The sequence below is a fragment of the Cetorhinus maximus genome, chromosome 3 (genome assembly GCF_964194155.1).
Source record: "Cetorhinus maximus chromosome 3, sCetMax3.hap1.1, whole genome shotgun sequence".
NCBI classification, from domain to species: Eukaryota; Metazoa; Chordata; class Chondrichthyes; order Lamniformes; family Cetorhinidae; genus Cetorhinus; species Cetorhinus maximus.
Window position 1 is genome coordinate 49,982,239 of NC_135881.1, and position 24,068 is coordinate 50,006,306.

Genomic DNA, 24,068 nt, shown 5'->3' on the forward strand with positions numbered 1-24,068 from the left:
TTGTTCAAGCTGTTGAATGATAACATGGTAACCCAAATATTCAAATATACACATCAAGACAGGATTCAAAGGATTTACTGTAACATTTCTGAGGTTGCTGTAAAAATTTCATAAATGGCCTACACAAACTCCATTTTTATGCTCTTCCCTCCAGCTAAAAGTCAAAAACTAGTTTCAGTTACCTTACGTAAAGTATATAAAATTGAATATGCCACACTATTATTTCGAATTCTAGGAACCAGAGGACATAATAATTATACCTAAACTTAAAAATTATACTCAAAATTCTGCAGCTTCAGGGTGTATTTCTTACAGCTGTCCAAGTGGCTGTTGGACTGATACATTGTTGCTTGGCACCTGATTGCAGTGCAGTAGTAAATAAGGCACTCCGGATGTACATCGGCATAACAATTAATTTCTAGCTCCTTACAAATAATCCAAGAACTGTTGTAATATGCCTTTAAGGGATAGCAGCATAGCATCACTAGAGGGGAAATGTGGCATGTGATCCAATCTTAGTTTCACTTTTGCTTTGAGCAGAGCACAGCACACAGCTCTGATATCTTCAAGCTTTATACCTATGTAAAACTGTTCTCATGTGCCCAGCCTTCAGTGAATGAACCCACAACGTGTTTACCAAATCTCTTATGAGCAACTGATGCCTATTATATCATTATAACAACACAACAACTATCATCCCAAGGACCATGTCAGGGTCAAAGTTTAGCGTATTTATTTTGGGATTCAACATGGTTGCCAAAGGGTAAATGCCTCCAGGGAAAGGAAGTCAAACTTTGGGGAAAAGAATGAGAACAAGGCCAAGGAAAGACGTGCTATTTTTATTATGACACGATATGCAAGCAGAGAGATGTAGTTTGACTACATTTAGGTCACTGCATTGCGTTTATAAGCAAACAATTAAAAAAATGCCAGTTTTCTGAAGACAGCCCTTCATGGAAGAAATCGCAATGGGCAATATGAATAAATCTGCAATGTCATACTCATTGCCCAGGTTCATGATTTGGCACTCGTGACATTGCTTAGCCAGGTACCCTCTTTGTTCCCACTGTATTAAGAAAGCCACTGTTCAATTACAAAACTGACACTATTTATAATAATTGCCTTAAAGGTTTATCTGCCAACAAAAATTCACTGGAGAAAATGAAAAGCTGTTCTACAAAGTATTATTTAAAACATGAGTGCAGTATTACAGTTTTAGTATAACATAGGCTATACTGCTCAATTACTATATCTACTTGCCTTGAGGCAGACCATTTCTAAAAATAAATTCACTGAGCAGAGATCCTACCACATATAAAGTAGGGAATGGCATAAAAAGGCATCTAGACATTGCTGAGACTGCAAGGAGACAGCGTTATAATCCATACCCAAAACAAGAAGTTGGGGACAAAGGGATTAGGAAAAGAGAATGGAGACCAGCCAGGGTGAAACATATCTCCCCCAGTGATTGCACCTATTGTCGGCTGGCAGATTAAGAACACAAGAACATAAGAAATTCAAAGATTCACAGCACTTTGAGTGAAGAAGTTTCTTCACTCACCTCAGTCCTAAGTGATTGGCCTCTTCTCCCGAGTAAATCTGTGTCCACCCTATTAAGCTTCTTCAAAATTTTGCAAATTTAATGAGATCGCCTCCCATTCTTCTAAACTCCAGAGAGTACAAGCTCAGTCTCATCACTGAACAAGCCCAATCTAGTGAACCTTCGCTGTACTGCCTCCAATGCAAGTATATTCTTCTTTAAATTTGGAGATCAAAACTGCACACTGCATTCCAGATGTGGTCTCACCAAAACTCTGTATAATTGTAGCAAGGCTTCCTCATTCCTGTGCTCCAAGCTCCTCACAATAATGACCAACATGCCACTTGCCTTCCTAATTGCTTGCTGTACCTACATATGCTAAATTTCTCCGTTGCTTGTACAAGTACACCCAAGTCTCATTGAACATCAACATTTACAAACAGAACACCTTTTAAAAAATATTCTGCTTTTCTATTCTAATGACCAAAGTAAACAAGTTCACACTGCCCCACAGTATACACCATCTGCCATCTTGCTGCCCACTCACTAAGCCTGGTTATATCTCTCTGCAGGCTATGTCCTCCCCACAGCTCACCTTTCCATCTAGCTCTGTACCATCAGCAAATTTGGATATAGTACTCTGTCCCTTCATTCAAGTCATTAATATATATGGTAAATATGAGATCCCAGCATTAATACTTGCACTCCGATAGTCACAGCTTGTCAACTTGAAAATGACCCATTTATGCCCATGCTCTGCTTCTTGTCCATTAACCAACCCTCTATCCATGATAATATATTATGTCAAACTCCATAAGCCATTATCTTGTCCGTTAACCTTGTATCAAATGCCTTTTAGAAATCCAGATATATTACATCTACTGGTTCGCCTTTATCTACCCTACTAGTTATATCCACAAAAAACTAAAATTTGTCAAACAGGATTTGCTTTTTGTAAAACAATGTTGCCTTTCTCTAAGCATATTATTCTTTTCTAAGAGCATTGTATACTGTGGGAACATTGTAAAGACTTCCTTAATAATAGATTTCAACATTTTTCCAACAACTGATGTTAAACTAACTGGTCTGAAGTTTTCTCTCTCCCTTCTTTCTTGAAAAATTATGCAACATTTGCCAACATCCAATCTAGTGGGACTGTTCCCGAATCTAAAAAATTTTGGAAAACCATAGCTAGCGTATCCACCATCTCTTCAGGTATCTCTTTCAGAACCCTCAGCTTAAGCCAACAGGTCTTGGGAATGTGTCAAATTTTAGTCCCTTAAGTTTCTGCAATATTTTTTCTCTGCTGATATTAATTATCGGAATTTCTTCAGTCTTTTTAACCCCTACGTTACCCTCTATTTCTGGTATGCAACTTTGTCTGTCTTCACAGTAGAAGACACAAGTGAGACAGCATCTGGAGTACTGTGTACAGTTCTGATCTCCTTAAGGGTATAATTGTATTAGAAGCAATTCAAAGATGATTCACTCAATGGATTCCTGGGATGAAAGGGTTAGCTTATGAGGAAAGGTCAAGCAGGATTTTTTTTTCTTTCATGGGATGTGGGCATTGGTGGCAAGGACAGGATTTGTTGCCCATCCCTAGTTGCCCTTGAACTGAGTGGCTTACAAGGCCATTGCAGACGGCAATTAAGAGTCAACCACTCTGCTGTAGATTTGGAATCAAATGTAGGCCAGACGAGGTAAGGACGGTAGTTTCCTTCCCTAAAGGGCATTAGTGAACCAGATGAGGTTTTACAACAATAGTTTCATGGTCAGTATTACAGAGACTGATTTTTCAGTTCCAGATTTAATTGAATTTCAATTGCACCAGCTGAGTGGTCAGATTTGACCCTGGCCCTCTGGATTGCTAGTCTATAGGTTGGGCCTGTTGGAGTCTATTGGTTGGAGTTTAGAAGAATGAGAGGTGATCTTATTGAAACATTTAAGACCTTGAGGGGACTTGACAGAGTGGATGCCGAGAGAATGCTTCTCCTTGTGGGGAGTCCAGAACAAGGGGACACAGTTGAAAAATTAGGGGTCTCCCATTTAAGACAGGGAAAAGGAGGAATTTCTTCTATCAGAGTGTTGTTAGTCTGAGGTATTCCCTTCCCCAGAGAGCGGTGGGGGCTGGGTCATTGAATTTTTTCAAGGCTGACAGAGAGATTTTATTGGGGCGGTGGGGGGAAATGGGAAACGGGAAAGTGAAGCTGAGGCCACAATCGGATCAGGCATGATCTTATTGAATGATGGAGCAGGCTTAATGGGTCAAATGACCTACTCCTACAACTAATGCTTGTGTTCTTGTGACACAATATTTGTTCAATGCCTCTATTTCCTCATTTCCCATGATAATTTCTACTGTCGCTGCTTCTAAGGGACCAAAGTTTACTTTAGCTACTTTCTTCCTTTTTACATACTTCTTGCAATCTGTTTTTAAACTTCATAGAATTCAATTGTATTCTGATCACCATTTCCCAGTGGATCTTTTTACTATGACATTACTAATTAACCTTGCCGCATTACACAATATTAGATATAAGATAGCTTTAGTCCTAGTCGGTTCCACAACATATTGCTCGTGTCACAAATACATTCTACAAACTCACCTTCTCGACCGGTCTTGCCAATTTGATTGTCCCAGTCTCTAAGATGATTAAAGTCTGCCACAATTATTATATTGCCTTTGTTACAAGCCCCAATAATTTCTTGTTTAATGCTCTGTCCAGTAGTATAATTACTGTTAGGGGGCCTATAAACCACTCCCACCAGCATTTTCTGATTCTTGCTATTCCGAATTTACACCCATACTGATTCTACTTCAAGATCTTGAGGCCGCATCCTTTCTCACTAAATGTACTTATGCCATCCTTGTCTATCAGGTCTACCCCTCCTCCTTTGCCATTGTCTACCTGTCTTTCATAAATATTGTGTACCCTAGAATATTTATTTCCCAACCTTGATCACCTTGCAACCATATCTCTGTGATAGTATTTAAATCTAAACCATTTACCTCTATTTGTGTCACTATTTCATCTTTCTTATTGTAGATGCTTCGTGAATTCAGATAAAGAACCTTTAATTTCTTTTTTTTAAAAAAAACTTCTATTCCCTGTCATGACCCTATTCACTGATGTGCAATTTATGTTTAACTCTCTGTCCCTTCCTGTCTCACTCTGCTACACTGTTCATTTGCCTTGTCCTTTGTCTTTGGTTTTTTAAAATCTCCCTTCACCCAAACCATCCCTCCACATCCCCCTCCCCTCTGTTAGTCTAAAGCCCTGTCCATAGCCCTAGTTATACGATTGACCAGGACACTAGTCCCATCCTGGTTTAAGTGAATCCCATCCCAACGAAATAGCTCACTCTTTCCTGAGTACTGGTGCCAGTGTCCCATGAATCTTCCCACAACCTTTTTGAACCACACGTTTCATTCTCTAATCTGTTTGACCCTATGCCAATTAGCATCTGGCTCAGGTAATGATCCAGAGACGATTACCTTTAATATTCTACATTTTAATTTTGATCCTAACTCCTCAAACTCTCTTAGCAGAACAAATGTTCTACCTGTGTTGTTGGTTCCCACATGGACCACGACAACTAGATCCACCCCCTCCCACTTCCAAGTTCCTCTACAACAGGGAGATGTCCTTAGCCCTGGCACCAGGCAGGCAACACAGCGTTCAGCGCTCATCATAATGGCTGCAGAGAATAGCAGTTATCTCCATGACTATACTGCCTCATGTCCCTACCACATTCCTTTTCACTCCCCCACTTGAATGGTATCCTTCTCCATGGTGCCATGGTCAGTCCACACATCCACCCTGCAGTCCTTCTCCTCATCCACACAGGTAGGAATCAGGGGCTGAGGCTCCTCCATTGCTACATGCTGGTTCCCCATACCTGCCTAACTTGAAATCACACCCTCCTGTCCCTGAACATTGACTAACTGTACGGTTTTGCCTAACCTAAAGGGTGTGACGGCCCCCGTACCAAAGTGTCCAGGTAACTCTTCCCCCTCCGACGCCTCGCAATGTCTGCGACTCAGACCCCAGCTCAGCAACCCTCAGCTGAAGCTGCAGACACTTACTACAGATATAATACGGTTGTTCACGATTGCAGCACATTCCACAGATTCCCGCATGCTGTAGTCATGACACACCACCATCCCTCCCATGTCTGTCTAACATTTATTTAATTAACCATTAGTTATGAAAGAAAAGCTAAATTTTACTATATGGTTCAAAATGAAGAACAAAAAGCTGGAAATACTCAGCAGGTCTGGCAGAATCTGTGCAGAGCAAAACAGTTAATGTTTCAGCTTAGGGTCTTTCATCAGAACTGTGAAAAGTTAGAAACGTAATAGGTTTTAAGTGGAATGGGGAGGGTGGAAAAACCTAAAGGGAAGGTCTGTGTCGAGGCGGAAGGCATTAATTGACAAAAGAGTTGGTGGGACAAGAAAGAAACAAAAGATGGATCCAGAAGAGATGAGAGTGATAGAATAATGAACAGCTGCCATCTGAAAGCATTTAAGACTGACACATGCAAAGAAAAGGAAAAATTAGGTTGGTGGGGGAGCAGAGATTACAGTCTGAAATTGTTCAACTCAATTGAGTCCAGAAGGCTTTAAAGTGCCGAAAAATGAGGTTGTGTTCCACAAGCTTGTAGAGAACGTTTCCTGTCTTCCACCCTAACATCGACATTCCCTTTTGTTTTGGCCCCACGATCCCCTATTTCACCTCCTTAAAACCTATTACATTTCTAACTTATCCCAGTTCTGACGAACATTAACTCTGTTTCTCTCTCCACAGATGCAGCCAGGCCTGCTGAGTATTTCCAGCATTTTGCATTTCTGTTTCAGATTTCCAGCAGTATTTTGCTTTCGTTTTGCTATATGGACTGGCCAAAAAAATTGCTTAAAATGTAAAGTCCTAAGGTAAACCTGCACAATGCAGCAGAAATGAGATCAAATTTACTTAAATTCTGAAAGTTTCTGGGCTTAAATTGGCAGCTAGAAGCTATCCCACTGTATGACAATGTAGTTTATACTTGAGATTTTTGCCAGGGAGAAAAACATCATACGGTACGATGAAAGATAACCCAGGCCAGTGAGGATCCAATTGGTCTCAGGTCTCCCTCAATGACTCAGCAAGTTTACCAAGTGCACAGCTGAATCACTCAGCCTCCCAAGTTCTCGTGTTGATTTATGCTGGGCCACTAAAACGCAGATGTTGCAAGGCTGCTACAATTGGACTTTAACCAGTGTTAAATTTTGTTTGATAACGCTCCTGTGAAACATTGAGATGTTTTACCAGATCAAAGACATTAAATAAATGTAAGCTCTTCTTGTATAGGTTTGATAGGGCAAAAGAGAACTAAGAGGACTGTACATTGGTTAATATTCACCATCAAGGTTCAAATGCAAAAAATGGCCACTTGAGGGAAGCATCAGAGCACAACTAGTCACCCAAGAGTTAATGTATTCAGGAGATCAGAAAATTGAGAAGTATTAGTAAGAGAAAGAAAATCGTTAGTCTCTAACCAACTCAACATTGAAGGTCTGCCAATGCAGAAGTTCTGCCAACACCGCAGAATGTTAATAATATACAATGTGCCCCCACCTAAAAACGAAGTCACATAAAGACAACGTGCTAACATTTCACAATAGCACGGGGTACTTTCACTTTCTCATTCCGTGTCATTTGAATGAAGGTTCAACTCATCAACTCAGCACATATTCTACAATACACTTAACTCACTGACTCTATGTCATTTGCACTGATGACAATGCTGCATTAACAACCACAACCTTTTTTTTAAATTATAGAGCTGCAGGTCCAAAGTAAAATCAGCTTTACCAGACGAACTCAGAACATAAATTAAAACTTGGGAGTTATCTTCATTTTAAGTTGTTAGTAAACTCTATAACCTCTCAAAACACAAGGCAAAGACTTTCAGTTATTGAACCAAGCAGAGAGATATTTTACAACATAAGGACAAAGAAGTTAGCCCAGATCAAAGACATTCATGGTCACTTTAATTTATCCGCAGGTCACAATTTCTCTTGCAGGTACTGTAACAATCCACCCCTACCACTGAGCCAGTTTGAACGCAGACTGTAATTTAAACATCCTTATTTAACCTTCCCACCCCCTCAAAACACAAACATCAAGTCTGTTTTCTTCGACAACTGCCGATTTAATTTCATAACCTCACATACCTTTACAGACTGGCTCTTCTGGTTACTAAATCTTCATTTTAAATGGACTGCAGATGTAAAATTTTAAAAAAGCGTTTGTTCTCTCAAACCAGATTGCGTAGGAGCAGGTTCCAACAATAACTTCTGGAATGTTCTTTTCAAAAAATACAATCTAGGCTGAGGCGAATGTGCAGAAAACTCACCTCTGAAGCCAGACGATGAAAGCACTTCACTGCTGCTTACCACATATGAATACAAACACGGAGCAAGAAGAAATGATATGTTTATGGTCTGGAAATAGCTACAAGACCACACCTAAAATCTATTGCTGAACACATGTAAAAAAGAGCCAACGAGCTCTGACTGCTCCACATGTTTCAATCTGGCAAGGAGTATCAGTACATGCAATATCTGAGAACACAAGGGCATTTGTGAACTCAATACATATTGATGTAATCACTTTGGATTCTAATGGAAAGAAAACCTGCATGCAGTGCCACTGGATGTATTAAAGGGGCCTGTGGTACAGTATGTTAATGAAGTACAATTTGATGAATCATTTCAATAAAATTTAACCTTAATTGCTGATTTTGTAAAGGAGACATTGACAGTGTAGATTCGGACACACAGATTACAGAATGACGCTGAGTTTTCACATAATTGTCAATCTGGCAGTGACAAAATGCAGCTAATTAATACATTACCAGAATAGCTAAATATTGCGCCATGGTAGCTATTATGCTGTTTCGTATCTGAAGTGGTATTGCATGCCACATTTTGTGAACATGAACAGAGGTTCTATCAACTTTCAGAAATATTTAGTGGAAATCCTACTCGGGGTTTCAACTGGGCATTAATAGCTGATGTTATTTGCTTCATCCAGTCCAAAGCCAACCAACCCTCCTGCCTTCCTTTCCTCTCCTCCCCCAACAAGTTGAACAGGTGCTTGAACTGCCAACAAGTTTACGTAGTGTTTTATCCCGCTATGATTCAGAGGGTTAGACATTGCTTTAAAAATAGTAGCATCCAAAACAGCATTTATAAAATAAGAAATCAGCTTCACTTTTTAAAAAAAACGCAAAAAGAAGATGCCATGTCTGTAAGCAACAGCTCCACTAGTTAAAAGGGGGAAGTTACACAAACCAGGTCACTCACAAAAGACCTGTTACCATTATCACAGAAGTGGAAACAGATGTATTGGGAGCCGATTTATACAATATCTACAGGATGGAGAAAGATCAGAGCTGCAAGATACATTTTCGCATTGTTCAGTCAGCCATTTATGCATAAATACATTCTGCGTAAACTTTTAGCCAACTTAAATTCATATAAGCATCACAATGAGATCATTTATGAATAATTGATGAAATTTGAGCAAATATTTCTCTCTCACACACACACAAACACAATTTTATAACCATAATTGTACTTACCCTTACATCTCCATTTACAGCCCTTGAAGAATGGTTAAAAGAAATATGGGCGGGATCCTTGTGGTAAACCTTTAAAAGCGCTCGATCTTGAATGCTCCTGGAATCAAACACATCAATTATTATGGAAGACGACAGAAGATTGATTTTTTTGCCATTTTCCCAGATGACAACCTGGATAGGTAAATCAAAGTTGATATAACATGGCTACCACAATAGTCAACTCTGCCAATAAAATATTTTATTCAAAATCAATGATCCCTCTGCCTGTGAGTAGAAAGATTCTATTCTGTGTAGTTCTCCACCCACCAGGTCATGTGGTATTTATATCTAAACAGAGACTTAACAATACACCAAGTCATTGCTGACAAGGTTCCAATGTCCACAATAAATAAATAGCAATCACTGGTAGACCCAGTGTAATGTGCTGCAGCAGGTGTGATTAATACACTTGCCATTGCTTAGATCACTTAAAATTGCTTAAAATTGGCCTTCTCACACCTCCTCAACACAATGGCAAAAAGCAGCACCAGAATCCCAGTAAGATTCCAAAGCTTGAATGAAAATGCACACATGCTTTCAGGACAATAAGCATTCATTGAACAAAAACAGGTGATCTTACAATCTAAAACAAAAACAGAATTACCTGTAAAAACTCAGCAGGTCTGGCAGCATCGGCGGAGAAGAAAAGAGTTGACGTTTCGAGTCCTCATGACCCTTCAACAGAACTGAATAATATTACTCAGTTCTGTTGAAGGGTCATGAGGACTCGAAACGTCAACTCTTTTCTTCTCCGCCGATGCTGCCAGACCTGCTGAGTTTTTACAGGTAATTCTGTTTTTGTTTTGGATTTCCAGCATCCGCAGTTTTTTGTTTTGATCTTACAATCTACTCTAGTCAGCCACCAACCACCCATTATTACATCCTGATTGGTAGATGCCAAGGATATTTGTTATATGACGCAAATAGATAAAGTGGAAGGATTCATATCAACTGTTTTATCAAAAAACATCATCTGTAAAGAAAAAAACAGTTTTTAAAAAGAATGGCAATTGTTAATGCAATTGCACTGAATGTGTTTTCACAAAGGACACAAGTGTATCCAAATTGACACTGCACAATACCACTGTCGTCTTGTGCGTCATCTCTTTACAGCAATTATCAAGCAGCTATCAATCTCTGAGGCTGCTGTCTGATTCAAGATTACCAAGGTCACCATTACCAAACTTTACAAACCCACATCATTATTGGCACTGTACTATGAAATAGAAAGTGGCTGCTATAAAATCACTTATTTTTGAGCCAAATTCAAGCTGAAATATTTAGAGAAAATTCATTTCTTTGTCTAAATACTAATCTTCCTCACTAATCTGGGCTGGGAAGTGCCATGCTGCACCCTGCAAAAGAGCAAATTATTGCAGGAAGGGAGTTAAAAAGAGGAAGGGAATTAAATAGGAACCATGTGATGGCAAAGACATTAAAATATAAAACCATCTGAACTTGGTCTTCTACCACAAAACCATCAACCAAATCTTCAAACCAACAATACTGTGCAACAGTTGCATACCTACATTATTTCATATGTAGTTACTAATTACATATCAGAGCTTTGAGTTGAATCCATTTAAACACTAGCACTACAGCAACTTAAAGCAACCCAAAAAATATTTTGGTTGTATTTAAACTTACCCAAAATTTGCCACTCTACTGTCAATCATCTGGGAAGCTCTTTTAAGATTTTAACAGAAATATGCCTTGAAGACCAATATGCCTCCTCATGCTTTTACCACGACTATATGCAAGCAAATGAATCCTTTTTAAAAGGTGCATTGAACTATCAACAGTAATTACTTAAAAATGAAATGAGATGTAAAATTACAGGGTTGGCCGGCACATTCCTTCTCTATCATTTATAGTGAATGATAGGATTGCTCTCAATTATCTGCCAGTCAGTACATGCAGTTGCCTACAGTAATGGTGAAAAAGAACCTGATTCTGCAAAATACATACAATAACACATCAAAAGCGCAAGTACAACTGTATTCTGGCAGGGAATCAAAAGCAGATGCCACTTTTGAGAAATTGTTATGGATGGACTGAACAGGAACAGACAAAACAATTCCCCAAAACTCTAAAAGAAAATGTGGTTACGGGAAATATTGAGCAAAAGTTTCAATCGAACCTTACAGACTGGATGTGCAATTTCAGCTGTAGCTGCAAAATATTGTAACAAGATTAAGACACATTGTACGAAACAAAAGAAAAATCAGCTGCAGACAAAGAAATTAGCACATGGTGATGAAACGGCCCTAAAACTCAGCAGCAGCCTTTACCTGCTGAAGCACTCCAGCCCATTAGTTCCTTTGGAAACACCCTGTAGTTACTGATGTGCAAACATTTGCATCAGACCAAACTGTTCATTCAAAAAGGTATTGGGTATTTATTTAAGTATATGAAAAACTACAGGAAAATAGGGCTGGGTGAAAATCAACCCCAAGAGAGGCCTAAGTTCAGCATCAAGGCAAATGATCTCAATCACAGAATTGTTACGGCGTAGGAGGCAGCCATTCAGCCCATCATGTCTGCACTGGCTCTCTAAATGAGTATTATGACTTAGTGCCATTCTCCTGCCTTTTCCCTGTACCCCTACACATTGCTTCTATTCAAATGATCATCTAATGCCCTCCTGAATGCCTCGATTGAACCTGCCTCCACCACACTTCCAGGCAGTGCATTCCAGACTCTAGCCACTTGCTGTGTGAAAAGTTTCTTTCTCACATCGTATTTGCTTCTTTTGCAAACACTTTAAATCTATGCCCTCTCGTTCTTGATCCTTTTACGAGCGGGACCAGTTTCTCCCCAACTACTCTAACCAGCCCCCTCATGATTTTGAACACCTCTATCAAATCTCCTCTTAGCCTTCTCCTCTCCAAGGAGAACGGTCCCAACTTCTCCAATCTATCTTCATAACTGAAGCTTCTCATCCCTGGAACCATTCTTGTAAACCTCTTCTGCACTCTCTCCAATGTGCTCATACCCTTTTTGTAGTGTGGTGCCCAGAACTGTAAATAATACTCCAGCTGAGGTCTAACTAGTGTCTTAATTAAGCTCAGCATAACCTCCTTGCTCTTGTACTCTATGCCCCTATTAATAAAGCACAGGATACTGTATGTTTTAATAACTGCACTCTCCCCCTGTCCTGCCACCTTCAAATGATCTATGCACATATACATCCAGATCCCTCTGCTCCTGCACTCCCTTAAGAATTGTACCTTTTGTTCTCGCTATGTTCATCCTATCAAACCTCACTTCGCTGCATTGAACTTCATCTGCCATCTATCTGCCCACTCCACCAACTTGCCTATGTCCTTTTGAAGTTCAACACTGTCCTCCTCATAGTTTACAATGCTTCCAAGTTCCATATCATCTGCAAACTTTGAAATTGTCCCCTGCACACCAAGATCTAGGTCATTAATATATCAGGAAAAGCAAGGGTCCCAATACTGACCCCTAGGGAGCTCCACTACAAACCTTTCTCCAGCCTGAAAAATATGCATTGACCATTACTCACTGCTTCCTATTTTTCAGCCAATATTGTATCCAAGTTGCTACTGTCCCTTTCATTCCATGAGCTATAACTTTTCTCACAAGTCTGTTGTGTAGCATTGCATCTAATGCCATTTGAAAGTCTATGTACACCACATCAACAGCATTACCCTCATCAACCGTCTCTGTTACCTCTTCAAAAAACTACAGTAAGTTAGTTAAACATGATTCCCCTTTAGAAATCCATGCTGGCTCTTGATAATCAACCCACATTTTTCCATGTGACCACTAATTTTATCTCAAATAATTGTTTCTGGAATCTTGCCCACCGCTGAAGATAAAGTGACTGGTCTGTAATTGTTCGGCTTATCCTTACAGCTTTTTTTGAACAAGGGCGTAATGTTTGCAATTCTCCAGTCCTCTGGCACCTCCCCTGGGTCCATGGTAGACTGAAAGATTATGGCCAGTGCCCCTACAATTTCCACACTCACTTCCTTCAACATCTTGGATGCATATGATCTGGTCCTGGTGCCTTGTCAACTTTAAGAACCGACAGTTTATGTAACACTTCCTCCTCGTCAATTTTGAACCCTTCTAGTGAAGGAGTTTCCTCCTCTGTTACCATGACCTCAGTCGCATCTGCTTTCTTGGCAAAGACAGATGCAACATATTCATTTAAGACCTCAGCGATGCCCCAATCCCCTTTTTGGTCCCTAATCAGCACTACTCCTCCTTTTACCATCCTTTTATTATTTATGTGCCTATAGAAGACTTTGGGCGCCCCCTTTATGTTGGCTGCCTGTCTTTTCTCATGATCCCTCTTTGCTTCTCTTATTTGCTTTGTCACCTCCCCTCTGAACCTTCTGTATTCCGCTTGGTTCTCAATTGTATTTTTTACCTGACACTTGTCATAAGGACACTTTTTCAATCTTTATCTTAATTTCTATCTCCTTTCTCAACCAAGGAACTCGATCTGTTTGCCTTACCTTTACCTTTTGAACGGACATACCTTGACTGTGCTTGAACCATTTTTTTGCCACAGATTTTCTTACCAACCTTTCATTTCAATCCATCCAGTCCAGCTCTGTTTATGCTCAATTGAAGGTGTTAATTTTATCTGTTTCCAAATCATGAAATGGCAGAAAGACTCACATAACCTTTTAACAAAATAAAACTGAAATCACAAGCTGAAATGAGGAAGACCATTTGGCCCATTTTACTTAATCCACTCAAAAGGCACAACATTGCTGAAACCATTCAACAGTAAGTCAAAATGCCACCAGAAATTTGCAGATATCCTAAAAACTATATAAACAAAACACAAAAGGAGTCTTACTAAAATTTGCGTTATTTTTCCAACATCAGAACAGTGACTACACGTCACAAAACTGCCTCATTGGCTGCAAAGCACTTTGGGATGCCCCAAGGACATGGAAGGCGCTACATAAATAGCAAGGCTGCCATTCCTTTCGGTTTTAGTATTTGAATAATTCAGCATATTCCTCCCAAATCTCTGGTTAAGAGCCCACAAGACTCTTGACATCAAGGATTCAATAGACCAGTCTACAGATGTTTCCAGAGCTGCTGTCAGCCCTATCTTGATGCATTAGGTGCTGTGACTTCACCAATGTTAAAAAGGATCACTACCAGCACAATTTCTCAGCAGGGTGAGATGACATTGGACCAATTTACTGAGAAGTTTGATAGCAAAGACGACTGAACACAACTTAGGTCTCCTGATGGGAGGGCAAATATTCTAGTGTGCAATCTCATGTTTTCACAGAATCACAATGCAGAAGAGGCCCTTCGGCCCATCGAGTCTGCACTGACACGTGAGAAACACCTGACCTACCTAATCCCATTTGCCAGAACCTGGCCCATAGCCTTGAATGTTATGATGTGCCAAGTGCTCATCCAGGTACTTTTTAAAAGATGTGAGGCAACCCGCCTCCACCACCCTCCCAGGCAGTGCATTCCAGACCGTCACCACTCTCTGGGTAAAAAGGTTTTTCCTCACATCCCCCCTAAACCTCCTGCCCCTCATCTTGAACTTATGCCCCCTTGTGACTGACCCTTCAACTAAGGGGAACAGCTGCTCCCTATCCACCCTGTCCATGCCCCTCATAATCTTGTACACTTCGATCAGGTCGCCCCTCAGTCTTCTCTGCTCCAACAAAAACAACCCAAATCTATCCAACCTCTCTTCATAACTTAAATCTTTCATCCCAGGCAACATCCTGGTGAATCTCCTCTGCACCCCATCCAGTGCAATCACATCCCTCCTACAAATGTGGTGACCAGAACTGCACACAGTACTCCAGCTGTGGCCTCACTAAGGTTCTATACAACTCCAACATGACCTCCCTAATTGTGTGATTTATAATTTTAAAAAAATTAGTGCAAAACATTTGGGATACTATTGGCGCTGTTTACATTTATCAAATTGATGAGTTAAGTTCATATAACGTATTGCTTCCCCCAACACCAATTGCATCCCCTTTCCTGGCCACCATCCAAGGCTGATCAAGACTGCTCACAACCTCAGTGCCCTACTTAATTTGGAGTTGAGCTTCCAATCCCATCATCAAGGCTGCCTACTGTTACAATCCGCATAGAGGCAGTTAACTAAGAAATTCGAGCTTAGTGAATAGCTGAAGGGATGACACAAGACTTCATGTTTTAAGACTTTCACTGTAATAAGCAAACTAGAAACAATGTTGACTAAATGCTAAAATGAAAGCAAAATACTGTGGTTGTTGGAAATCTGAAATAAAGACAGAAAGCACTGGAAAAACCCTGGTCTGGCAGCATCTGTGGAGCGAGAAACACGAATTTGAGTCGAATATATGAACATATAAACCAAGAGCAGAAGTAGGCCACTTGGCACTTCAAGCCTGCTCCACCATTCAACAAGATCATTGCTGATCTGATTGTAACCTTCCCCTGCCCCCAATAACCTTTCACCCCCTTGTTAATCAAGAATCTATCTGGCAGAGCCTCAAAAACATTCAAACACCCTGTTTCCACAGCCTTTTAAGGAAGAGAGGTCCAAGGGCTCACTACCCTCAAAATAATTCTCATCTGTCTCAAATGAGCGACCACTTATTTTTAAACAGTGACCTCTAGTTCTAGATTCTCCCATGAGGAAACATCCTCTCCATATCCACCCTGTCAAGGTCCCTCACGATCTCATATGTTTTAATCAAGTCACCTCTTACTCTTCTAAATTCTATGGGGATACAAGCCTAACCTGTCCAACCTTTCCTCATAAGACAACCCATCCATTCCTGGTATTAACCTTCTCTGAACTGCTTCTAATGCATTTACATCATTCCTTAAATAAGGAGACTAATACTGTACACAGTACTCCAGGTGTGGTCTCACCAGTATCCTGAACAACCGAAGCATAACCTCCCTACTTTTGTATTTAGTTCCCTCGCAGTAAATGATAACATTCCATCAGCTTTCCTAATTACTTGCTGTACCTAAATACTCATCTTTTGTGATTCATGCACTAGGGCACCTAGACCCCTCTGAATCTCAGAGCTCTGCAATCTCTCACCCATTTAGATAACATGCTTCTTTTATCCTTCCTGCCAAAATGGACAATTTCACATTTGTCCACATTAGACTCCATTTGCCAGATCTTTGCCCACTCGTTTAAACTGTGTCTTTTAGTAGCCTCCTTATGTCCTCTTCACAATTTACTTTCCTACCCATCTTTGTGTCATCAGCAAAATTACCAACTATACCTTCAGCCCCTTCATCCAAATCATTTATATAGATTGCAAATAGTTGAAACCCCAGTACTGATCCCTGTGGCACACTAGATACATCTTGCCAACCTGAGAAACACCTATTTATGCCTATCCTCTACTTCCTGTTAGCCAGCCAATCTTCTATCCATGTCAATATGTTATCCCCTATACCATGAGCTTTTATTTTCCTCAATAACCTTTGATGTGGCACTTTATCAAATGCCTTCTGGAAATTTAAGTACCAGTTCTCTGTTGATTGTAATTTTTCTGAACTCCTCCCTCACTTCCATTCTGATTTATACCCACTTCTGGGATGTTACTTGTATCCTCTATAGTGAAGGCTGATGCAAAATACCTGTTCAATTCATCTACTCTTAAGAGTCATAGGACTTGAAACGTTAACTCTTTTTTTTTCTCTCCATAGATGCTGTTAGACCTGAGTTTTTCCAGCATTTTCTGTTTTTGATTCAGATTTCCAGCATCTGCAGTATTTTGCTTTTATCATCTGCCATCTCCTTACTTTCTATTATCAATTCTCCAAACTCATTTTCTATAGGACCAATGCTCGCTTTGTTAACTCATTTCTTTTTCAAATATTTATAGAAACTCTTACCATCTGTTTTTATATTTCTGGTTAGCTTTCTCTCATACTCTAACTTCTCCTTTCTTATTAATCTTTTAATCATCCTTTGCTGTTCCTTATACTATGTCCAAACTTCTGGCCTTCCACCTATCTTTGCACAATTATATACTTTTTCTTTAAGTTTGACACCATCTTTAACCTTTCTAGTTGACCATGGACGGTGTGTCCATCCCTTGGACTTTGTCTTACTCATTGGAATGTGTATTCTAAAATATCCCCTTAAATGTTTGCCACTGCATTTCTATTGACCTATCCCTTAACCTAATTTGCCAATTTACTTTAGCCAGCTCTGCTTTCATGCCCTCATAACTGGTTTAAAGGTTAAAAACAGTCTCGGACCCACTCCTCTCTCCCTCAAACTGAATGTAAAATTCAATCATTTAATGATTGCTGCTACCGAAGGGTGCCTTCACCATGAGGTCATTAAGCAATCCTATCTCATTGCACAATACAGGTCTAGTATAGCCTGCTCTCTGGTTTGCTCCAGGACATGCTGTTCTTAGAAACTATCCCAGAAACATTCTATGAACTCATCCAGGCTACCTTTGCCCATCTGACTTTTCCAGTCTATATATAGATTAAAATCTCCCATAATTATCACTGTGCCTTTCTGACAAGCTCCCATTATTTCTTCCTTTATGTTCCATCCTACTACGTGCTTACTATTAGGGGACCTGTACACGACTCCCACAAGTGACTTCTTGCCTTTGCCACTTCCCATCTCCACCCAAACTGTTTCTACATCTTGGTTTCCTGAACTTAGGTCACCCCTCTCTATTGTGCTAACACCATCATTAAACAACAGAGCCACCCTGGCACCTTTTCCTCACTTCCTGTCCTTCCTAGATGTCCTTTAATATTCAGGTCCCAATCCATGTCCTCCTGCAACCATGTCCCTGTAATGGCTATCAAAATCGTACTTATTTATTTCTATGTGCACTCTCAGTTCATCTGTTTTGTTTTGAATGCTTCATGCATTCAGATACAGAGTCTTTAGTGTTATCCTTTTATTCTTTTTATAAACTCTAGTCTTATCTGTTAAGTTACTGTTAGATTTGTACTCTCTATCTCTTCTTGTCATGAACTGTTTTAATTTCCCTTAATAATACCCTTCTCTTATGCCTTGTCTCTATTCTTCGGTTTACCACATCTTCCCAAGTTTGTACCCTTGCCCCCACTACTTAAGTTTAAAACCCTCTCTACTTCCCTAGTTATGGGGCTCGCAAGAGCACCGGTCCCAGCACAGTTCAGGTGTAGGCGGTCCCAATGGTACAGATCCCACTTTCCCTAGTATTGGTGCCAGTGTCCCACGAACCAGGACCCACTTCTCCCACACCAGGCTTTAAGCCACGCATTCATTTCCCTTATCTGATTTGTCCTATGCCAAATTGCACATGGCTCAGGTAATAATACAGAGATTATGACCTTTGAGGTTCTGCTTCTTAATTTGGTGCCGAGTTCCTGATGCTGACTGTGTAGAACCTCCTTCTTTGTCCTGCCTATGTCATTGGTAACAACATGGACCACGACGACTGGGTCCACCCCTCCCACTGCAAGTTCCTCTCCTGCCCCGAGCAGGTGCCCTGATCTCTGGCACCAGGCAGGCAATACAGCCATCTGGACTCTCGCTCTTTGCAGCAGAAAACAATGTCAATCCCTCTGACTATCCTGTCCTCTACTACCACTACATTCCTTGTATCTCCCCCCCATTTGAGTGGCTTCCTGTACCACAGTACCAGTACCATGGCCAGTCAGCTCATCCACCTTGCAGCCCCCACTCTTATCCAAACAAGCTGAGAAAATCTCAAACCTGTTGGACAATTGCAAGGGCCAAGGCTCCTGCACTCCTGCCCTCTGGGTCCCCTTACCTGTCTCACTTGCAGTCACATCCTCCTGTCCCTGACCACTGACCAAATCAGACTCAATCCTAAGGGGTGTGATCACCTCCTGGAATAAAGCATCCAGGTAACTTTCCCCATTCCTGATATGCTGCCAATGTCTGCAGTTCGGCCTCCAGCTCAATAACTCGGAGCTGAAGTTCCTGAAGCCGCAAACACTTACTGCAGATGTGTTTGCGCTAGATCACACTGGTATCCAGAAGCTCCCATATCCGGCAATTGCAGCAGATCACCTGCTCTGCCATCTCCAATAGTGTTAATTCATAATTGTTAATTAAATTATAATTAATAAAGCCTACACCTCCCAATAGGTTTTGGCACTACCAGTAAACTTTACAATATTGATAAAATTAACAATACCAATTATTGGTTTACCCGCTCCTTTTGCTGCACCAAAGTGGAAATCAAATATGGGAGGCTGAAAAAGAGTAGAAGAAAAAAAGCAGCTCCCATCCCTCCACCAAACACCCCACTCAGCACACTTTACTTCTTGCACTAAACCTTACCTAAAGCACCTCTTTTCCCCCTATGCACCGAATTCCACTTTGAACCAAATTCCCAAATATACTCACTTGGGCTGAAGTCGCCCCTCACTGACTGTGCGCCTCTTACTGACCAATAACATCTTATTAGCTTTCCTAATTACTTGTTGTATCTGCATATTAGCCTTATGTGATTCATGGGACATCCAGATCCCACTGAACCTCAGAGCTCTGCAATCTCTCACCATTTAGATATTTTTTTTATTCTTCCAGTCAAAATGAACAATTTCACATTTGCCCACATTATACTCCACTTGCCAGGTCCTTGCCTATGTCCCGTAACCTATGTCACTTTGTAGCCTCCTTACACCCGCCTCACAACTTACTTTCCTACCTATCTTTGTGTCGTCAGCGAATTTAGTAGCCATATCATCTGTCCTTTCATCCAAGTCATTTACACAAATTGCAAAAAGTTGAGGCCCCAGCACCAATCCCTGTGGCACACCATTCGTTACATCCCGCCAACCAGAAAAAGATCTGTTTATGACTACTGTTTCCTGTGAACTAGCCAATCTTCTATCCATGCCAATATATTACCGCCTACATCATGAGCTTTTATTTTCTACAGCAACCTTTGATGTGGCACCTTATCAAATGCCTTCTGAAAATCTAAGTACAGTACATCCACCAGCACATGTGACTCCTCCAAAGAACTTGAATAAATTGATTAAACATGATTTCCCTTTCACAAAACCATGTTGACTTCTGAAGAAGGGTCATACGGACTCAAAAGGTTAACTTTGTTTTTCTCTCTCCACAGATGCTGTCAGATCTGCTGAGTTTTTCAAGCATTTTCTGTTTTTGTTACTGGTTTTTAACTTTTCTTATTTAAATATCTATAGAAACTCTTACTATCCATCTTTATATTTCCAGCTAGCCTTCTCTCGTACTCAAATTTTCCCCTCCTCAATTTTTTTTGTCATTCTTGGCTGCTTTTTTATATTCTGTCCAATCTTCTGACCTGCCACCCATCTTTGCACAATTATATGCTCTTTCTTTAAGTTTGATACCAATCTTTAACTTTTTTAGTTAACCACAGATGCTCCCCCTTGGAAGTTTTCTCTCTTTGGAATATATCTATTCTGTGTATTCTGAAATATCCTTTTAAAAGTCTGCCACTGCATCTCTCTGAACCTATCCCTTAACCTCATTTGCCAGTTCACTCTAGCTAACTCTGCTTTCATGCCCTCATAATTGCCCTTATTAAGTTTAAAATACTAGTCTGGACCCACTCTCCTTCCCTCAAATTGAATGTAAAATTCAATCATATTATGATGACTGCTATCTAGGAGTGCCTTCACTAGGAGGTTATCATTTAATCCTTCTTCAGAACTTCTGTTCTGTTGAAGGGTCGTGAGGACTTGAAACGTCGACTCTTTTCTTCTCCACCGATGCTGCCAGACCTGCTGAGTTTTTCCAGGTAATTCTGTTTTTGTTTTGGATTTACAGCATCCGCAGTAGTTTTTTGTTTTTATCATTTAATCCCATCTCATTGCACAGCACAAGTTAAGTATAGCCTGCTCTCTGGTTGGCTCCAGAACATGCTATTCCAAGAAACTATCCTGAAAACATACTATGAACACCTCATCTAGGCTTCCTTTGCCCACCTGATTTTTCCAGCCTCTGTGTAGATTAAAATCCCCCATGATTATCGCTGTACCTTTCTGACAAGCTCCCATTATCTCTTCCTTTATTCTCCGTCTTACCATGTAGTTATGATTAGGGGGCCTGTACACTATTCCCACAGGTGTCTTTTTGACTTTATTGTTTCTCATCTCATCCCAAACTGCTTCTACATTCTGCCCTCCTGAACTTAGGCCATCCCTCTAATATTACTTTTCTTTAGAATACTAAACACCACTTCAGTTGGCAACTTATACTCCAAACCACAGAAAGGTTTTTTAATATTTATGGTTATACTTTACTCTGTCCCTTCAGTAGACACTCCATTCTCCTGGAACCAATTCAAAATGGTTCTCAACTTCCAAGAACTTGTTCCCTTTCCTTTCTCAGCCAGGTAACTCCAAATCCCAAAACTGTATTTTACAGTGAGGGACGAATTGGAGATTCCTCTCACTAGCTAAAGCTAGGTGAGTCTTCCAATCTTGTTTAAATCTTTACAGACTTGGTCACTTAAATCTGAGCGCAAGCTCCCACCCTATGTTTTTGCATGGTGAACCATAGAGACTTGCAGCCTCTATTTCTTGGTTCCCTTTCTCTCCTGGATCTTGGTAGACTGACCTGTCTGTGAAATTCAGGGATGTCTTTTCGGATAACCTTGTAACCTGATCCTAGAATGGCTTCCTATGCATCCTTCCCCTCTCAAAGCCCATCTCCATGGCAATATGAACCAAGTGGACTTGGGGTCTAAAGAATAGCTAAATCAGGATTTGTACTGGATACCAACTCGGTTTTACCTTGGAATGAAATAGTCAGCTATATCTGTTTACAAGCCGACATTCACACCTCCCCAGACTTGCAGATTAACAATCTGCCCACTGTCACCACAGCTACTTTAAACACAGCCTACAGCAGTGGTGGGGAATCCCCAACCTGGGGGCCGGATCTGGCCGACTGCACTTTTTAATCCGGCCCTCGGTGAGTTTTCAGAAAAAAATCACGTACATTTAAGTCTGCCATTTTAGGCCTTGCACCTCCCAGTCCATCTCCTGAGAGCTGTCGAAATTCAGCCCCACCCACCCCCCACTGCATGCTGCACTCTGGGCCAGCCACCACCATGTTCTGGTGCCCGAGCCTCAGCTGCAGTCACAAGAGGCCCAGGCTGTGGGCAGAGAGCAAGGCCCAAGGTCCAGGAGCAAGAGTGCAGGGCAGTGACGGGAAGCTGCCGGCTGCCGATCGGGTGGTGAAGTGAGAATAACTCGGGGCAGGGGAGAAAGGTAGCGGGACATCCAGCTCACCCACCCTCCCTTTCCCACCTCCATTCATGTCCCAGGACAAGAGTTCAACCCCTGCAGGCTGAGGAAGAAGCCCAGGCTCCAGGCCCAGGTGCAGCCTCAGACTGAGAATTGGCCAGAGCCCTGGGTTTGGGCGGGGGCACCAGGGCGAGGGTGTGGGAGTGCGAGCGCCAGAGCAAGAGAGAGGGTGTGGGAGCACTAGTGCCGGAGCGAGGGAGAGCGTGTGGGAGCGCTAGTGCCGGAGCGAGGGAGAGGGTGTGGGAGCGCGAGCGCCGGAGCAAGGGAGAGGGTGTGGGAGCGCGAGCGCGAGCGCCGGAGCGAGGGAGGGGGCGCCGGGGTGACGGAGGGGGCACCGGGGCGAGGGGAAGGGCGCCGGGGCGAGGGAGAGGGTGTGGGAGTGAGGGAGAGGGTGTGGGAGCGCTAGTGCCGGAGCGAGGGAGAGGGCGCCGGGGCAAGGGCGCTGGGGCGAGGGGAAGGGCGCCGGGGTGAGGGGGAGGGCAGGCACGCCGGAGCGAGGGTGTTGGAGCGCGATCGAGGTCCTAAAATATATCAATTTTATAAAACCTCACGTCTGTTAGTGATGTGAAAAATCTCTGATCCTGCCTCAGCTCATCTGCTACAGAAACCTCATCCAATTGTTTGTTAACCTCCGGACTTGAGTTCTGTGAGAAATGGGTGCATTTTCAAAAACTTTGGGGGATTGCGGTGTTATTCTTTGAAGGCTGGGGCGGGGTGTGTACGTGATTTAATTAAGCTGGGCGTGGATTAATAGGGGATAGGCTGTCTGGGGGGGCTTTAAAACATGAAAAGCATAGAGATGTTAGGTATGAGGTACAAGTAAATATGTTGGATATAATATTTGCATGGGGGAGGCGATGGCGTATTGTCATTAGACTAGTAATCCAGAGACCCAGAGTAATCCTAGGTTCGAATCTCGCCACAGTAGAAGGTGGAATGTGAATTCAATAAAAATCTGGAATTAAAAGTCTAATGTGGTTATTGTCAATTGTTGTAAAAACCCACCTGGTTCACTAATGCCCTTTAGGGGAGGGAAATCTGCCGTCCTTACCTGGTCTGGCCTACATGTGACTCCAGACCCACAGCAATGTGGTTGACTCTTAACTGTCCTCTGAAATGACTTAGCAAGCCACTCAGTTGTATTAAACCACTACAAAGCCTCAAAAAAAAGAATGAAACTGGACCTAGCACTGGAAATGACAACAGCAATCTCAGCCCTGTCAATCCTGCAAAGTCCTTACTAACATCTGGGGGCTGGTGCCAAAAGTAGGAGACACCACCATCATCATCCCAGCAGAGGTGGCAGCACAGTGGTATACAGTCCGGAGGGAATTGCCCAGGGAGTCCTCAACATCGACTCCGGATCCCATGAAGTCTCATGGCATCAGCTCAAACATGGGCAAGGAATCCTCTTGCTGATTACCATGTACCGCCCTCCTTCAGCTGATGAATCAGTGTTCCTCCATGTTGAACATCACTTGTAGGAAGCACTGAGGGTGGCAAGGACGCAGAATATACTCTGGGTGGGGGACTTCAATGTCCATCACCAAGAGTGGCTCGGTAGCACCGCTACTGAACG

The 24,068-nt window shown here is 41.7% G+C and overlaps 1 protein-coding gene across 16 annotated transcripts in view; it reads right to left on the reverse strand.

Moving 5' to 3' along the window:
• Nucleotides 1–24,068, reverse strand: part of LOC144678302 (sickle tail protein-like) — a 599,821-nt gene that overhangs the window by 107,865 nt on the left and 467,888 nt on the right. For 15 of the 16 annotated variants that reach the window (XM_078538135.1, XM_078538149.1, XM_078538129.1 and 12 more), the window contains one exon: nucleotides 9,173–9,269. In XM_078538135.1, the coding sequence (XP_078394261.1) occupies nucleotides 9,173–9,269 (97 nt within the window). Of the gene's footprint in view, nucleotides 1–7,942; nucleotides 8,096–9,172; nucleotides 9,270–24,068 lie in introns of those variants that run through there. The other variant, XM_078538209.1, reaches the window with a different exon arrangement.